This window comes from Antrostomus carolinensis, unplaced genomic scaffold (assembly GCF_000700745.2).
Source record: "Antrostomus carolinensis isolate BGI_N321 unplaced genomic scaffold, ASM70074v2 scaffold490, whole genome shotgun sequence".
Lineage (NCBI taxonomy): Eukaryota > Metazoa > Chordata > Aves > Caprimulgiformes > Caprimulgidae > Antrostomus > Antrostomus carolinensis.
In genome coordinates, this window is record NW_010290291.1 from 56612 (window position 1) to 75068 (window position 18457).

The following is an 18457-nucleotide window of genomic DNA, read 5'->3' on the forward strand; positions in this document are numbered from 1 at the left end:
CACAGGCTGCCTGTTGAAGGGTGCACCCCACTACATTCAAGGCTAGGCTGCTCTTTTAGGCACTCTGAAAACAAGCGTCTGTGTGATAGGACTGGTGCCTTGAAGTATGAGTCGAGATCTCTGCAGTCTGTTCAATGGATCTTTCTTGTGGATCATCTTCTGCAGAGATTTAATTTGGGACAGGACTGGTTGTTTCATAGCTGTCTTAATTCATTGTGCAGTACTTTATTTTCCTTGTCAAGGCTCCTGCACAGCCAGGCGTGCAGAGGTGGAGTATGTTACGTACTGAATGTTGGTTTAGACCTAATAGATGTATTTTGTAAGGTGTAAGTTGTAATCTATGACACTGATCAAAAAGAAGGCTTTATTGAGGTGGACATCAGATAAAATTATTGCAGCTTAATAAAAACTTATCACCTGTATACCGTGCAGAAGGCAGCTCAATTTTCTGTTAAACGTGAGATGCAGGGACCTTGTACTCACTGAAAAGCCAGGTGCATTGACAGAATATCTTAAGGGCAGTATGATAGAAATAAAGTAGACTCAAGTGAACTAAGTTGTATATTCATAGTGGCTGTAATATTGGAGTCCAACAACTGGGAAAACACTGTGAGACAAGGTCTGAAACACAGGTCAGAAAAGCGGGTTAGTATAATAATGCGTGTAAGCAACCAGGGAGAGTTAACAGAGCATACCCCAGAGGGAGAGGCTACCAGGTATTCCTAGTGTGACTTCATTAGATGTTTGGCAAGGACAAGCATGATGTTGATAAGCAGTGGATCAGGTAAGATCACTGAAATACAAGGATATGGATAATGTTTTAGCTGTGGCAGTTATATTTTCCTGGCTAATCCAGGACAGCTAACACAAAGTAGATATATTTTCCATAAGCACAGGACACCATGCAATGGAAACCTAAAATAAAGGTAAAAACATGTTCAGTAGGCTGCCATCCTGCCAAAAAGATAATCTTGTTATTTGTTGGATTAATGTCCTTTCAAAATACATTTTACTGAACTAATGCTTTTTTTTTTCCTTGATCACCATCTTGCACTAGAACGCTGACTGACTGCAATAATGGCTTCAAGCAGTTAGTCTCCTTGCAACACTACTACAAAAAAAATTAATTTTTAGTACAGTTTGGAATAAGTTTATTTGCAGCTTCTATTAAAAAGAGATACAGAACTGATTCTGCTACGCACAGATTCAGGAAGGAAAAATGTCTTTTCTGGCCTGACCTGACTCAGATTGCAGCGCGCGAGCTCTGCTGAAATCTGTCATGCCATGAAAATAAGGCTTGGGCATCCCATGTTCCCGTCAGTAATGGATATTTCATGTGCTGCTCTAGAGCCCTGGTCAACATACTCTCCATTGTAAAACAAGAAAAAAAGCCAGAGCTCTACACTACCTGAAGTAACACTTTCCTGAACTTTAATTTCTTAAGGTTTTCCACCTTATTTTCTTATAAGGTGAAGTTTATAGTTATTAATGCAAATAGTATTCTGACTAATTCTTTAAAAATGAGTGAGCACTTTAAATTTATAGCATGCATGTACAGGTTGGACTTTCTTTGTTTGGGTTTGTATTGTTGGTGTGTACTAATTTACATTTAAATTGTTATCCATGTGGAAAGAGAAGGAAGCACGGTATGGTGCTTTCATGTACCGCCTTCAGACAAAGGAGATAGAGTTTGCATGCTGTGCCTTAAAAAAATCTCCCTCCTGCCCAGGGAGGAAATAGGTCGAACTTGTGTTCAGTTGTGTTTCATCAGCAGCCTACTTAAGTTAGCTTGTGCAGGGTGAACGAGGGAGGCGCACGGGAGAAGTGAAATGAGATGACAGATGAAGCCTGCAGTTGTTTAAGATGGTGTGTGCTCTACATGGATCTGGCTATGACCTAGCCATGGCGGGAAGGAAGCTAATCAGCTTGTTTTCTATTCAGTATTGCCAGCAGGAGGGGTTCTTATAGGGAACAAAGATAATCTGTCCTTTACTTGATGCTCATTTTGATTGTTAAGAAAGTGTGTACATGCAATAGAATGGGAAGTATCACGCTGCTTGGTAGCAGCCCCGGCTGAAAGCAATATACCTTCAATCTGCCCGAAGGGATGCCTCAGCAAGGAAGTTCTAATATTTTTCCCAAAATATTTATTGTGAATACAACAGATTCACAGTCGGAGAGTGAGGCTTCTCCTGTGAAACGGCCACGGCTACTGGATGACAGTAATGACAGACCTGAAGAAACCAGTCGATCCAAACAGAAGAGTAGACGCCGATGCTTCCAGTGCCAAACAAAACTGGAGCTAGTACAGCAGGAACTGGGATCGTGTCGCTGTGGTGAGTACTGTTTGTCAGTAGCGTCCAGCTTTCTAACGCAGCCGTGCTCCAGTCTGTATCAGAGAACACTTGCATTTTGTATCTTTCAAAGATACTTTAAACAGAAGCTATAGCTTCCACTGGTAGTAAAAAGTTATAATTAGTTCCTGTCTAATTTCCCATTTAAAACTTCAGCCTTGACGAACTGCCTTGTCTCAAGAGATCTTGGATGTTAATGAATTTAGCTCCAGAAGTCCCTGTAAAGCAGGAGAGCATCATACCCACTTGACAGGAGAAGAAACACAAAGCACATCAGTAAATATGCAAAGATGACAAGGTTTTTACAGAACTTAAAGGACCATAGGTCAGGATCTACATTCTGCACTTTATAATTACATTATTATTAAAAAGTTAAAACCAAAAAACCTCTAACTTAAAATGTTTTCATTCTCACAGTTAGCTGTTGAGGGGAAAAGACATATTCACTATACACTCAAAATCCTCCAACCTAGCGCTTCCAAAGTTGATGGCACTGTTCAGCTAATTCGATTGAGGATGATAATCTCATGCAGACAGCCAAATTGAGGTTTCACATTACATGCAAATAATATTTCTGAAATAATAATTAATGTGACTAGATTCCTGAGGAGATGCACTCTCCTTCATGGAACAATTGTGTTCATAACTGGTTTAAATGTGCTCATCAGACCCTGTGATAATGCACATGGTAGTTTTACCTGCTAATTATTTTTTCATCTAATCATGTATTGAAAGCTTATACTTGGCGCTCTCTGACAGTGCTTGTATTGAAACATTTGGTAAGTTTGTTTAGTTACTTCATTGTGTCTTAGCAGGGGGATAATTTCCAAAGGATTTGCACAGGTGACAGGTGCAATTCACATTGTACCTGTGAAGTGTAGAACATTGTATTAACATGTTTTCTGGATAGAAGGTATGTCCTCCTAAGCAGCAGGGGGGGAGAGAAAGGACTGGCTAAGCTAGTTACATAGACCCAGTTAATGAGTTCTATATTGAGTACCTAATACCAAGTGGAGAAGCGATAGAAAGCTGCAAAGATTCCATGTTATCCTTTGTTCTTTTCTTCAGCATCTGTCTGTCTTGAGCCTTTAGAGATTTCTGTTGTGTTGTGCTCTTTTTGGACACAAGACAGGTTTTGTTTCAGATACTGGAGCACTTCCACAGAATTAACATGCGTTATCTGTGATGCCACCAAACATGAAATCAAAAGCTGTAATGTTGAAATTCTTGTTACGGAAATCATGTGTCTGGATACTCTGAAGTATCCAGTAAGATTTTTATCAAACTGAAGAAATTCAGCACTATCAATGACCATTTGGTACAGGGCCCTCTGCTCAGCATGGTGGAGGAAGGAATTTCTGCTCTTGGTCTGGTGCTGTCACATACCAAATGACTGAGGCTGCTCACAGGTACCTGACTGAAATGGAAGAATCCCCCCTAATACTGGGAGCAAGAGAGATTTACAAGTTTGGGGACAATTGGAGAAAAGATGACTTTGCAGTTATGTTATATTATTAATCTTTCCTGCATTCTGCAAAACTGGAGCTATATAAGACCAATGAAGTTGAAAGCAACGTTTTAAAAGTCCTTCCTTTGATTAGTAATGTTTTTGATATTATAAAATAAGACCTGCCTTTTTTTTTTTCTTTTTTTTTGCAAACTAGACAACACATAAATATAGTTGGTTCCTCTCAAGTTTTTGCGAAGTAGTTCCATAATTCAACATTGTTGCAATATAAATGTTGTAGGAATTATTCTTTAAATTGGTTTCACTGGATACTTGCAGCTTTATGGAAACACTGCTGTTAAAGTTTATAAAATGTGTTAATACAACATGAATATGAAACAAAAAATTCCAAGTTCCTCAGCAGTAAGTGAGGAATTGAAACTTTGTGTTCCTACATTACATATTACATCCTATATAGTTTAAAGGATGCATACTAAACATTTATATTCTACATATTTAATGAGAGAAGTGGGAGGCAGGAGTCTTTTTTCCATGTTTACAACACAGCTGAGAAGACTGGAGATGTTTGGTTTATCTGTGCAGCTGTAATGTTTCATTAATACTGTATTCAGTACATGTGTTACCTGTAATGAAATGCTCTCGTGCTGTGAAAGTAGGCATACCCTGCACTACTTACTTTTAATAGTAATATTAATTAGAAGCAAACAAAACCCTACCACTGAGCAACACAGGTCATCTCGGCTTCACATCACCTAAACTGCTTTACCAATACTTCTCAGCATGTAGCTTTTGTCATTGTTAAAGAAGCTGCCATAGAAACCATTCTCACTAACTTTACCCAACTATCTGTAGAATTGGGCTGCTTTAGGTCATGAATGACAAGCCAGATCAAAAACCCTGGGGAAGGGGGGGATGGGAAATGGGGCAGAATAAGTATGTTAAAATTCTCATTCACTTAAAATGTTTTCTAAATCTATATGTGATCAGACTATCCTTTTAGTCATAATGTGAAGCACAGGTAATGATGCATGTTTAACTGGAAGTGCTGCAAGTATAATCAGCTGGTGTAAAATAAGCGTGTATATTCTTCAGAAGTAATGGTGCAGGTAGAACATTGATTGATCTGGACTTTGGACCACTGCTACTGAATTCTTGGCATCTTAATCCTTAACTGAAGGAATGTGAAAAAAATGTGGAAAAAACCCTTAACTTTAAACATTAAAAGAAATTCTGATAGTCAGAATCAATAAAAAGGCAGACACTGTCTTTAGAAGGACAAATATATGTGTTTGCTTGGATAGAAGAAAAAAGGATTAACCACATAAATATTATGTTGTTCCAAAGCTGTGTCTGAAACACTGTTGTTAAAATCCAAAATAGCTCTTTAAGACTCCACAGAACAGCAGTTCTGTTGTTTGCTGCAACATCTTCTTACCCTAATGTTATAAGTAATGGAAATCATCTTTTTTGCTGAAATGTCCTGGTGACTCTTCCAGTGAGATCTGTAGTGAGACATAGCAGAAAAAAAAAAAATCTATACATACTGGACAATGTTTTAATATACCTCCAGATATTAATCCAGCGTAACTGGGAGTTGTCCAATGGGGCACAACCTTTTTAAAAGGGGACAGAGAGAACAGGCTGCTTCTTTACACCAAATTCAGAGATCTTTGGGAAACTACTACACTGGCTCCACTGGCTCCTGTAAGACCTGTCCAGAGAGAGGTGATGCTGCTGCACTTGTTCCCTTGACACTACATGGAATTTTAGACAGATTTGACAGTGCTGCGGGGCTTTGCCATGAAGAAAAGCGATTCACTACTGAGAAGGGAGCTCCAGTAGGAGTTCTTCAAATTCAAACACAACATTTTTTTAGCTGTAGAAAGATTTCTTTATTTTCATACATGCATACTCTCAGAATCTTTTTTTCATTCTGCTTTCACTCTGTACAAGTTATTAACTGCTGACAAGAAATTCACATCTCATAAATAATGCTTAAGAGCCATTGCTATATAAATTGAATGTGTTATGAATGGTGATGGGCCTTTTTGTAGTGTTCTGTGCCTGGAGCAGGAAGAACAGAGGATGTCATTTTCATTAATTTCTAATGAGGTGCCAATTAAAGGCAAGGAAGGAACTCAGAAGGGAAGAGTCACAGAGCTCCCCTGAATCCTGTACCCTGGGGCTGTCAAACGTGCCTGCTGCCAAGCCTCCTCTCAAAGTTCCAGTAAATTACAAACTCATCCAGAGCGCACACAGACAAATTCAGCTTCCCTTTGATCTTCAAAAGAGCAATTTGTAAGACGAGTTCTGAGCCTTTTCACACCGAGAACTGGGAGAAATGATAGGAATTGTTAATTGCTGATCCACTTTGCAAGCTTCAGTGAGAAAGAGAAATTTTGAAGTGAATTCTCATTTTGTGCCCCTCTGACTGGATAACCTTTAAATCAACACTGCTAGAACAAAACCAGCTTCCTATGGAACATTTCTAGATGACAGTTACACTAGGCATGTTTTCCAGACAGCGATGTTCTCTAGTTTTGTGAGAGGGCCTCACAATGGTTTAGTGTCTTACGACAGTTAACTGTTGTATTGAAATAATTTATTTATTTAATATCAGATTTAGTAGGCAGTTATATCATCAAGGAATTACAGGAATCATATTCTTCAAGTTACATTCTATTACAGCATTTCTGCTGAAAGTGTAAGCAGTCTGAAATCAGTCGTCTGTGATCAGAAATTTAAGTGGTCAGTTCAGTGATGTGATAAGCGAGTGGTTACCACAGACTTGCTATAGAACCAGGGGCAGTGAATTTGTGAGTTAAAGTAGCTCTATAACACAGAGTTTTGGAAAAGTATTTTAGAAAAAGACAGGTCGATTATTTGCAAATTACACTATAAATTTATGGGCCTTGTCTCAATTACTTGACTAGATGTATATTGCTACTAAATAAAGTTGTTTACATTTTTAAAAGATACTGAGCTGTAAACTTCTAAGCCATAGAAATTATTTGCACAGAAAGCATAGCTTAGTTCTGTGGCAGAGGTTTAGTATTTCACAGCAAAAAGTAGTTCTGGTATCACTTGTTGAGTAAAGCCAACACACAGAAATCTGTAGTGGTCTTCAATATTGTTGGGATTGCGTAAGTCAGATGAGGATATTCCAGATACTCAGGAAAGGAATTTCACATCTGTCATGTTAGATCCAGTCCTAGGCAGCGATTTAAGAAAAAATAGTACAGTGTGCCAGCTCTTCAGCAGCTTTTGTGTAGAATGGTTTGCTATTTGTAGGCCACATCCTAATGGACACATCTGTAGCTCAGGCTCCATGTATCCAGAACTCTTGGCAATCAGTAGGTGACGAAGATAATGGGCCCTGGAAAGTAATCCTGGCTTTAGCTTCCAGTGCCTTACAGAGGTGTTGCCGATTTGTTTGTGTGCTTCTCAGTTAGGAATCTCAAGTTTTCTGTGTTCTTTGGCTAGAAGAGATGCTTAATAGGATGGGAAGATCTTTAAAACTTCCAGTTTGATTAGACTGTATTAAAAAATAACTGCTCAGTTGTGGTGCAGTCTGAACAGTTGTTAGCAGTATTTCTTGCCTGTGTGGACAGAAGATGTTTTCTTGGAACTGGCTTGGGTTGTGTTGTAACAAGTTATAATTTCCCAGAATGCAGACAGACTTGAACAGTTATGTATTCGTTGCTGCTGTTGATGGAGACTCTGCGGTAACTACTAACCTCGGGCATGGGTGAAGGCAAAACGTGTTGTTTTACAGTTTTTATTTGTGAGATGCTGACAAGTGTTGATGTTTGTCTGTTTCTTTATTTGAATGGATGCACATTCACAAGTGGCCTCTGCAGCAGAAAGACTTTTGAGTCAGGAAGTGAGAGTCTAACTTTGCCAGTTAGCCAGAGCGCTGCCCTGCTGTGATGAACGTGTGGCAGGAGGGCACAGCACATTGTTGCAGCATATCACAGACTGCGCCTTTATGAGGGTGTGACTTTCCTTCCTAATTAGGTAGGAACTTTCTGTGGATATAACTTTATCTGCACAGATCACTGTCCACTGCTCATTGTGATTAAAATCCAACTACTAAGGCGTGTCTCTAGAAAGAGAACCCAGATTTTAGTCTTTGCAGCATACAATGTGCTGGGCTTGTTGGAGATGGCGCTGAATGTGACTTTAATGCAAACTGGATAAATGCCATGTTAAATTTTTATTAGAAGTTGGTGAAATGCCTCATCAAGATGTGATTAAAGTGGGTAAGACTCTCTTGATAAAATGGTTTCTAGTTCTAACAAGTTTAATAGCAAGCTGCTTGCTACAGCTGAGCAACACAGAAAATCAACATATCTGAATAGCTGATAACTCAATTTGTACCTGACTACTTTGTGGCTTGTTTCTTGTAAGGTTTATGCATAAAGGCACTTAAGATTCTGCATTCTTTGCTTAGATTAGAGGATGGGACAGGAAGAATGGAAAATAAAGAGGCCACAGCAGTACAAGTTGTACATGTTACATAGTACAGTTTGCTCAAATGACAAGTTAATTCATATAGAAAAATGAAAGAAAGATAAAGGAGAAGCTGAGCTGTGAAAGAGTATAAAATAGGGAGATAAAGCAACAAACTAAGTGTTTGAGTAGTCTTAAGATTACTTGCCTAGAGGGGAAAAAACATGTAAAGCAATGTTTAACTATATTGATTGAAAACAAACAGAAAAAATAGGGGCAATGGGACAGGCAATTATAAATGCTTATTAAGTAGATGAAAGGAATCATTGACAGAAGCAGAGGTACTCTGGCTGATGAGTAAAATAAGAGAAAAAAACAGTTTAAGACAGCTCATCAAAAAACGTCAAAAAAAGCATGTGAAGTCTTCAGATTAATTTCTATACAAGTATTGGTGCGCCACATTCCTTTATATGTGAACAGTGATCATGAAGGAAGTTACTCATGGGAACAAACTTAAGAGTTTGAGAAGTCATTTGAAAAAAGTAGCTTAAAGGAAAGCAAAACTTAAGGTGACGAGGGGATAAACACATGGGGAACATATTTATATTGCACTAGAACAACATTAAAAACAAATTGCCATTTTATCTCACAAAATATCCTACATCCTAAACTATCTCCTGACTTAAGTCTGGTGCATTCTAAAGATAATTTGGTGCTTGTCAGATTATAAATAAATAAATATATATATACGCACACACGTAAATATTACCAATGGAAAGGACCTTAAAACATTAATGAGTCAATGCAGATTAAAGAAGATCCAACCAACATGAGAAAGTATTATAAACAACTTGTAAAAATCTGTAATCTTGGCAGGGACAGAAACAAAACTTCTAAAATATTTGGCAAACATAACTTCTAAACTATTTTAAAACCTCATCTCATATTATGTGTATATATATGCATGTCTGTGTGTGTGTATATATATACATACACACACACAAACACATAAGCATAGTTAATAAGTATAAAAAAGAGAGTTCTGGTATGCTACTATGCCGATTTTTCCACATCCCTGCTTTTAATTTAGTTCTGTATAAACCTAATCACCTGGCAGAATTATTTTCTTGGGATTATTTAAAAGTGTCTGTTGCTTTACTTCTGTTTTGGTTTTCCACTAAGCAGAGGGGTAAGAGGAAGAAAAGAACAGACTCATGTCAAGCACAGAGCATTTCTGTTAGGCATCAGAAGCAAAATGTATTTACACAAAAGAGACTGTACCTTTTTTACAGATACTGTGGCAACAGGTCTCACTGTGATTCTGTAATAAAACAGGTGGAAGAAAAACAGCTGCAGATTCTTAAATTGTATAACAGAGCTGCTTGTTCATAAACACAGGAGATGAGGCACTTGTTTGGATTGTGCCAGAATAAATTTGGAATGATTTGATTTACTCAGTTAATTTAGAAATTATCTTCAAAAGGACAGGAAAAAATAAACAAACTTAAGTAGATAAGCAAAAAAAAAAACCCAAAAAACCCAAACCTCTGACAACTTTTTTATCCTTGTACAAAGTAGTCCAACATGTTTTCAAACTAATGTTTCTCTTAAAGCTCGGTAAAATATTAAATCATGGTTCCATTTCCATGGAACCTTTTTCTGTGGAGAAGAATTTGTAATGGCACTGGTAAATTCACTTTCTAGATGGATAAAGTTTATCTGGTACCAACCAAAATGGCGTCAGGACTTGGCTATGTATCAGTGTAACAGATGTACTTCCATTGATTAGAATTAAATATGTGCACTGCTGCTGAGGTTGAGTCAACCTGTTCAATAACAAGTATTAAAGGAAAAATAAATCTTATTAGTAACTGGTTACATACTATAATTCTGGCAAGTTTTTTTGCCAGCCTTAAGATGCACCATATTCAGCTGTCGTCTGTTGGCTGTTCTCCTGAGACAGCTGTCCCAGAATAGTACTTTTGCCTCAGCCATTCCAGTAATTCCTAGCATTAAAAAAAGAAAGAAAAACTATTGAAGTTTGAATTCAAACTCAAAGAGGTTTTTTTGTTTTGCTTTATTTTACAAAGATGTTATTCAAAGACTGTAATTTAATTGATAGGGAATCAGAGCTGTTAACTAATGTTGGTCTCTCTGAGTACTATATATTCTGAAAATACTAGAAATGAAACAGTTAAAGCAGTTGACTAATTGGTATATCAAATGTTCCAAGGATAGAACCCAGAAAAACACTTCAGTGTTTAGGCTTTAGAAAAGCTGTCCACAGCTTTAAAAGTGTAAATGGAGTTCATGGTCTGCTTATAATTAGGGTTCGTGAAATACAGTTTGAAAAGGCTCTAGTGTATTCCCTCGGCTTGTTCAGCTAATGTGGGTTTCTTACAGCATGTACTGATTTTGATTTCTTCCACTGTGCTACATGAAGTTCTGCAACATGGAAGTCTCTTGATTTAGTAATGTATACTGAGCCTTTTAGTTACCTTCCTACAGTCCCTATTGATACATGTAACTGAAGTGGGTCAGTTGGTCTCTTAAGTCCTCGAGTTCTCCTTAAATAAAACAAGTTAGCAAGTTCCTTTTAAAAACAAAACAACAAAAAGGTGGTTTTATTTTGACATATACTGAGGGTCTTACCACATCAGTAATAACCTGCAGGTGGTTTTTGCAGGGATACTACAGTATGAGGGGAAAAAAATAAGCATTTTGTTGGTATGTCTCTTTAGGTCTCTTCTTCCATACATACCTGTACTGTGGTTACAAAAGAAAGAAGCATATGCATAAAGTAAAAGAAGATGCAATTTTTAATTATCCTGTATGTACAATGGCCTAGTGAACTTGAACATAAAAATCAAGGTCCCTTCCAACCCAAACCATTCTATGATTCTATCTCATTTCTAATTTCATCTATTTCAATACCTTTAGGGAAGTAATTTGCTCAGTCTTAGAGTCGTGGGTCCTGCCATACCCTGAACAAGCAGGAGCAGGGAATGTTGTGTAAGTTTTTGCACACACACAAAAAAAAAAAGGGAGGGAAGGGTGGAAGTGTACATCACTCGAAGCATTTGTTTTCCTTCTGAACAGAGCTCTATTTCCCTTTCGTTAGAAGAAGAATTACTCTTGATACAGATAGCAAGAGGCTACAGGAGCAGGAGGTTTGCAGGGAGCAGAATGTGTAATCTAAGAGACCCTGGACATAAAGTATAAATAGGGGATAAAGACATAAATTTAATTTAAGGTTAAAAGAAATAGCGCTGCTTCTCTCCAGTGATTTGGCCAGCAAGCCTAGCTGTTGTCAGACTGTGGATCAATATGGTGCAACGTCTAGAAAGCTATTCAAACCCAAGGCATAAATCATATAATTCAGGAAATATGCTTAAAAATCAAACCTGGGATCATATTCAGCATGTGATGATTTTAAGTCAAAATACGTGCAGGATCCAGGAGAACAGTTAGAATTAATACAGCCTGTACAGTATGTTAGTATAGACCTCTCATTATTCATTACAGCTCTTGATTAGTAGCCTTACCTTTCCTGCATTTTCATTGGTCTAAACAAAATGATACACATACATTATTGAATCACTCAGTATTGCTTGCTATTTTAATTAAATTACTGGGTACACTTTGGCTTTTAATTAAATCCTCAGCTTCTGGGAGAAGTGTACTAGCTCAGGTGTGCTTGGTGTAGAGAGAATTCTAGAAGTATTAATACTCATCTAGCTCTTCTGAAAATGGCAAACATTGCACCAAGGCCCTGCATTGATGCTAGGAGAGCTCTGGCATCCACCAGGAGACTTTTGTTTTGGTTTAAAGATTTCACCCTACTGTCAAATCTAAATGTTCTGGGTAGGAAACAAATACTTCCTTACATGCTAGTATAGCCTATAGAAAATCTTATTTTATAAGAGTACTGCCACTTGCAATAGCATTACCTATTATGGTTTACATCTATTAGGTGTCTCCTTTTTGACACTAGGATGTCTCTTTGGCATAATTCTGCTTTTTTACTGCATATCCTGTTCTTTGGATTAATTCTCCAGCATCCTACAGGATAGAACCTTGTGAAACTAGGAATTATATGGGAGATACGGTGGTGTTGCAGTGGGTTCTTGGCCCTGCAAACATGGCAGTGAATTTTCCTTTTATGAGTGTAGCGGTGATACTGATTCCTCCTGAATATATCATTGCAAAATCACATGATTATTCAAAAAAGCAAACTCTCTTTACCTACCTAAAGTCTAAACTTCTTGGTTTTGAACCTAGCATTTCCTCTCCCTCAAGTTAGTCATACATTGGTGCTCATTGGTGCAAAATGGTTCCTTTGAAAATTCTCTTGTTGACTTTAACTGTTTTGCCTTTATGCTTCAACATTGCACGAGTGCTTTGGAGAAAAATGTTTCTTTCAGTTATACTGAGAAAGTATGTGACAAATTAAAGTGCTGATTTCTGTGAAGTTGCATCTATCACCATAGATGAACTGGGACCATACCCCAGTTCTACACATGTTTTGCAACACTGGAAACCCACTATTTGTGGTAGCTGGTATGTCAACTTGTGGGGTCACAGCTACTGCTTGTGCCTGACTGCTGTGGATTGCGACTTAGAAAAAAATTGAGGACAGTGTATAAGGTTGGAGGGGAAGCCTACAGATGAAATGTGTAGATCAGTGACTTCTGAAGTACAAAGGAGTTTAGAAGTGAGTATTGCGTGCTATATCCATCGGAGTAATCGTGTACCAAAGTTGCTCCATTAGACTGTCTCTGATAGATATTGGCCTTAACTCATGAACACACAGTGGGGTGAAGAAGTTGTGATGTAAGTGTAGTTACTATAATGTGTGTGTGTTCTGTACAGCAAGGAAATTACTTGGTCCAAACCAAAAGATTTAACCACCATTATGTTGTGGTACGTGGCAGAGCTGAGGTGTGATCCTGACTGAGACCTGCAGTATATTTAGTAAGACTTGACCCACAGCAAACTTTTTTTTAATAGCAGTTTACTGTTACAAAGCAGGTATGCTCTCTTTATCACTTTGATTCATTGAGGGTTCTTTGAAATTCAGAAATAATTTCCTGAAAACCTCATTTCTGTTCTTGAAGATGCTCCCCACTTCTGTGGAGTGGTAACCGCTACAGCAAAAGCAAGACTTGAATTAGGAGAGTGCCATATCTTAATTTTTCCCAATCCAAAGTGTCTTCAAAGAAATGTAAGGAAACTGTTTCTTTTGAGAAGGTCTTGGTTCCAAAGTCAAGGAGTAGTGTCTTGTGTAGAACCTCCTTAAGAATTGTTGATTTGGGAGGAAAAAAAACCAAAAAAACAACAACAAAAAAACCAAACTAAAAACTCAAGCATTTGCTCTGTCCTCAAGCGATATAAATTCTCTCTTTAAAATTTGTGTCACATTTGATGTAGGAAAAAATAGTTTGACAGCTTTCTGTGCAAGTAGTAAGATAAATAGGAAAGTGAATTTGAAATTAGCACAAACTGGGATAAAAGGTAGTTTGTTTGCACAGTCTCCACAGTGCAAAACTGTATCTCTTGTGTGCTCCCTAAAGCAGCTTCCCAGGCTTACAATCTTCAAGAAAATAGACAGAAGATACAGGTTTTACGTGACTAAACTTGGAAATACAAAGTCTTTGCCTTGCAGTGTAAAGAATTCTTGCAGAATCTTGAACCGTACCTGTCCAGTGGCTGTTACAAGATTAAGGTGATGTCATCTTTCTTTTGTATACAACTTCTTTCATTCATTTCCTGGGCAGTTTTTTTCACTAATGGCTTTTTTGTCTCTAATGGATGCTCATACATACTGCTTTAACCTCTTGTGGTAGACAGCAAAATAGACCAAGAACTTTGTTCTCTTCTTTTCTCCTGAGCATAAACCCAGCAGTAGAAATACAAAATGAATCTGCAGCATCTTGTAAGCATCTTGGGCCTCAGACATAAAATTTTATGTAGGATCACAGATGTCACAGTGCTGTGTGCTTCTATAGCATGAAACTTGAGCTTATGACTGACTTAAGAGCAGGATGGAAGTCCCAAGTGCCCATCCAGTCCTGGGGACAGACTGGCAGATGAAAAGAAACATTCTAAGGTGTCTTATACCACCTCTTTTCATTTCCTCTTTTTGATTCAGTTGTTGATCATCTGGTAGTCATGAGTAAGTATAGCTGATCTATATGAGGAAGAAAATACTGAAAGGTAAGTTGTAGTAACCGTAGCAAATGGTTAGAAAAATAAGGTAATACATTTTTACATATACTTCTTCCTGTCGTGTGTTTCCTGAATCTTTTGCAGCTGTGCTGTTTGTGAGGGAACGTGGAACTGAAATGCTTCAAGAGGGCAATTTTTAAGATACTGTGCATTAATATTTAGAGACTTCTGACTTTGAGCACATAGAGGTTAACGTTCCCCGTCCACTCTTCCTGGAGTGGAAATTATAGAAGGGACTGCTTCAAGTTATGTTTTGTGGAGTTTTAATAAATACATCTTACTTGGTTAAAAAGCTTCACCATAATGTGGCTTACTCCCCTTTCCCCTTGAGAAGAAATGACAAGATTCCTAGACTAGTTATCCTGAACTACTTAGCACTTAATCAAAGGCCCATGACGTCTTGCAAAGCTGGGAGAGGGAAACAGGAGCCTAGTTTAGCTCACTTATTTCCAAAAGCCTGTTGTTTAGCTTGTTGGGGTTTGGTTTGGTTTTATAGAAAATGTCAGTAAAATTTGAATATTGTGTAATGAAATCTGACAAGGCCAATGCAGAGCATTCCCCACAGAAGAGAGAGAACAGATAATTAGAGCATATTCAGGAATGGAGCTCTCTAGGAGGAGAATAATACAAGATATCAGCAGACTAGAATATTTTTAAGCTGTAAAATAGCAGTGCATACAAGCTGTGCTGTAAGTTTTGCTAGGGTGGACTACAGGGCACTTTTACTTCCTTCCATTGCTGGGTGTTCTTTTTGAAAAAAAAAATCTCCAAAATATTAGGGGAACAAGCTAGATTACAGTGAAATCCAGAGAGCAAGTGTTTTCTGAGGTACTCATTGTGCAAGTCTTTAGGATCTTCACTGTGTATCTTGGTAGTTATTTGTTCTACTCCTGTGTTCATTTCTTAACTGTTCCATGTCTTATAAAAAAGAAAAAAAAAATTCCCTTCCACACTTTTAAAAATAGCTTTATTGTTAGTATCAATTACAATACATTAAGTCATCTTTCCAATTGGAAGGGACAGGGGAGATACATAAATGTTCTTTAGGGGATTACCAGATTCTTTTGGGGAATGATGTCCAGTTATTCTGAACAGTACTGCAGCAGCATGTATCACTGCATGAGCTGCTCCATCTGCTTGGTTTTGCCGTGTTGTATGATACCCTGTAGATGTGTTGACCTTTTAAAGATGTGTTACAATCTGCTCTTGCATAGAAATCTGCATATAGACTCACACATACCTTGTTAGATAATACACCTTTGATAGAGAGTTTTTGCGGCACCTTCATCTCTTAAGGTTAGAAGGTATTTTTAAGTTCTGCTTGAACCTCTTGTTGATTAGAATTTCAAATTAGCAAGAAAGGTAAAATTTCTTGTGAAGCACATGAAGAAACCAAAGCATACAGCACAGAATTCTGCATAGGAATAAGTCTATGCCATTTTTAAGACTACTTTTGAATAGGCTTTGTATAGGGGATCTAGAAAATTTGAAAGTGGCTGCAAATTCTGGCAGTTTTGAACTTAGGCGTTTTGAATTGGGAATGAAAATGATAAACAGCAGTACTAGTGGGCAGGTAAGATGATTTTAAAGTGTCAGAAGCTCTGATTTAGTATGATAATTGTGGCAGCATGAAACTACTTTTTAGGTAATACATCAAGATATTTCAAATAGGGAAACTTTAAAATGTTTTTAAGCCACTTTGTAAATGTATAAGCTGTATAAATATTTAATCAGCTTCTTTGGCACTTTCACCACTTCTCAAAATACGCTCACAAACGAAACAAATCTGGCTGCCTTTAAGCGGCTTGCTGAATGTGTCATCAATGAGATTAGGACTAGAATCTTGGGGCAGGAAAAAAAGGAGCTTCATTCCTATCATGATGCTATTCGTGCATCATTATATTTATTATATATTTTATGTAACAACGCCATGTTCTCCAACAGTACACTGGACGAGTCTGGGACTACTCCTTGGACGTCCACTAGAGTAGTCCCAGCAGTGTGCAGTGCTTCTCCATTGGTAGTTTGCAGTAATCCAGTTATGTGCCGTGTTCCATAATCTGACCACTTTTTGTTCAGTTAGTAAAGAGAAAAAAGAAATTTAACAAAATCAGGGATCCTCTAAACTTATAATTTGGCTCTTGTTGTGGCTTATTATACCATTTAGTTGAATTGTTTCTGATGGTTCAAATATCGTTTTGTTGGTATTTTAGCAACTTACTAATTTCAGAATTTGAAGACAAAGTTAAGAATTAAATGTAGGTTTTAGATGAAATATTTGCTTATTGTCATTCCATACTCCCATCAAGCCAGTGCTCTTTAATGTAGCAATAAAGAAAATGCAGTCATTTTTCATCATCACCCACACAGAGCAAACTGTAGGTCTGTGGTATTCTCTGGTCTTAAATATGGAAGATTATTTTGTTTTCTGTCCTCTCCTATTGCCTTTTCCCAGCAGATTCCTCAGGAATGATGAAAACTTCACAGTTGCTTGTGTGCATCTTAGACTTCCTTTGAATTATATTTTTTTTGCACGTCCTATGCAAGAAACTCACCTGTATGGGTAAAATTAAGGCAGAGATGGTGCACTGCTTTATGGCTTTAGCCATTTATGCTCTGGTGATGACATGGAAGTGAATTTTTGATGATATATTGTGAAGTAGTTGCTGAGGTGCTTAGTGGAGCTCAAAGGTTTTGAGGCTCTACATGATTTTCCAAGATGTTTGCATTAGAGGCCCAAGGAGTAGGTGATTCATAGTTTACTTCTAACATCAGAAAACAACAGTTGCAATGCTGAGAGATGTATTATTACATTTACTAGACTGAAATCTTCTATGCTTGGAGTGGAAGTCTGGCATATTTTTGGTTGATGACTAGGGTAAACTAGCTTTAGTTGGCAGATGGATTCCCTTTTCCAGTGCTTTTCCCCTAACAGAAAGTTATTTTGTCTTTTAGCTATAGTGTGCTAAAAGAAGCATTTCTGCAGTAAAATCCTTTAGGGGAGACAACCTGTATTTGATAATCTGTCCATAATGAACTTAACAGTAAATAAACCACAAGAGTTCATTAATCTCATTTACTTTATAACCATAAAAGCAGAGTTCTTGGGAGAAAAGGTTTCACCTCTAAATCTGGAATGGCTTTAAGGATCAAAATAGAAGTACATGTATTGGCCTTCTGCCCCAGTGCGTGTTAGTTAGTAATTGAACTGTTGTAAATAACTGGTGGTCTTGATACGGCATCAGGCACTTGTGCACGTGCGGACCACAGAATGTCCACTCTGATTTCCAGACCAGTGAAGAAGCAAGGAGTGACTATAGCAATAATAACTTAATTGAATACATCCACTCTGAACAAATGAAAAAATGTTCAGAACTACTGTTACTCAACTAGCTACTACATAACAGTATTCAAGTCCTTTAAATGTTAAATAAAACCTACAAAAATACAAGTTCCAGTCTTTAAAGTGACTTAAGACATTTGGAGCAATGGGACTGAAAATCTGAAGTCTCTTGGAAATGCGACTTCCAGAAGATCTCCATTGCTAATTCAACAAGAATAAACCCCCTCCATAAGAACAGCCAATATATGCAAAACTATCTTTAGTAATGTTCAAAACGTGCTTGGGTGTTCTTTCATTAGGTATTATCAGTTCTTATTAGCAGTACATATTTAAATAGATATAGGAACAACAGGTTTAGATCATTTGGTTGCTGAAATTTGAAATTCTTTTCCCATAGTCTGGGAAAATGAAAATCACCTGCCCTTCTTTGTGGACAGTTACTGAAATTCTGTTCAAGAATGCATAAGGAAATACTTGACAAACAGGAAAAATAAATAATTTTCATTTAGAATAAAAACAGCATACAGTACAGCTTTTCCTATGTGAAAACAGGTGCTCTAAAAAGAACTAAAAGGTGTTTGAAAAAGAAATAGAGATATGGCAAAGCACAGA

General features: G+C 37.5%; 1 protein-coding gene across 1 annotated transcript in view; it reads left to right on the forward strand.

The window, feature by feature from the left end:
- ZFAND3 (zinc finger AN1-type containing 3) overlaps nucleotides 1-18457 on the forward strand; it is a 47597-nt gene that overhangs the window by 25499 nt on the left and 3641 nt on the right. The window contains exon 3 of the mRNA XM_010172460.1: nucleotides 2166-2336. Within this exon, the coding sequence (XP_010170762.1) occupies nucleotides 2166-2336 (171 nt within the window). The remainder of the gene's footprint in view (nucleotides 1-2165; nucleotides 2337-18457) is intronic.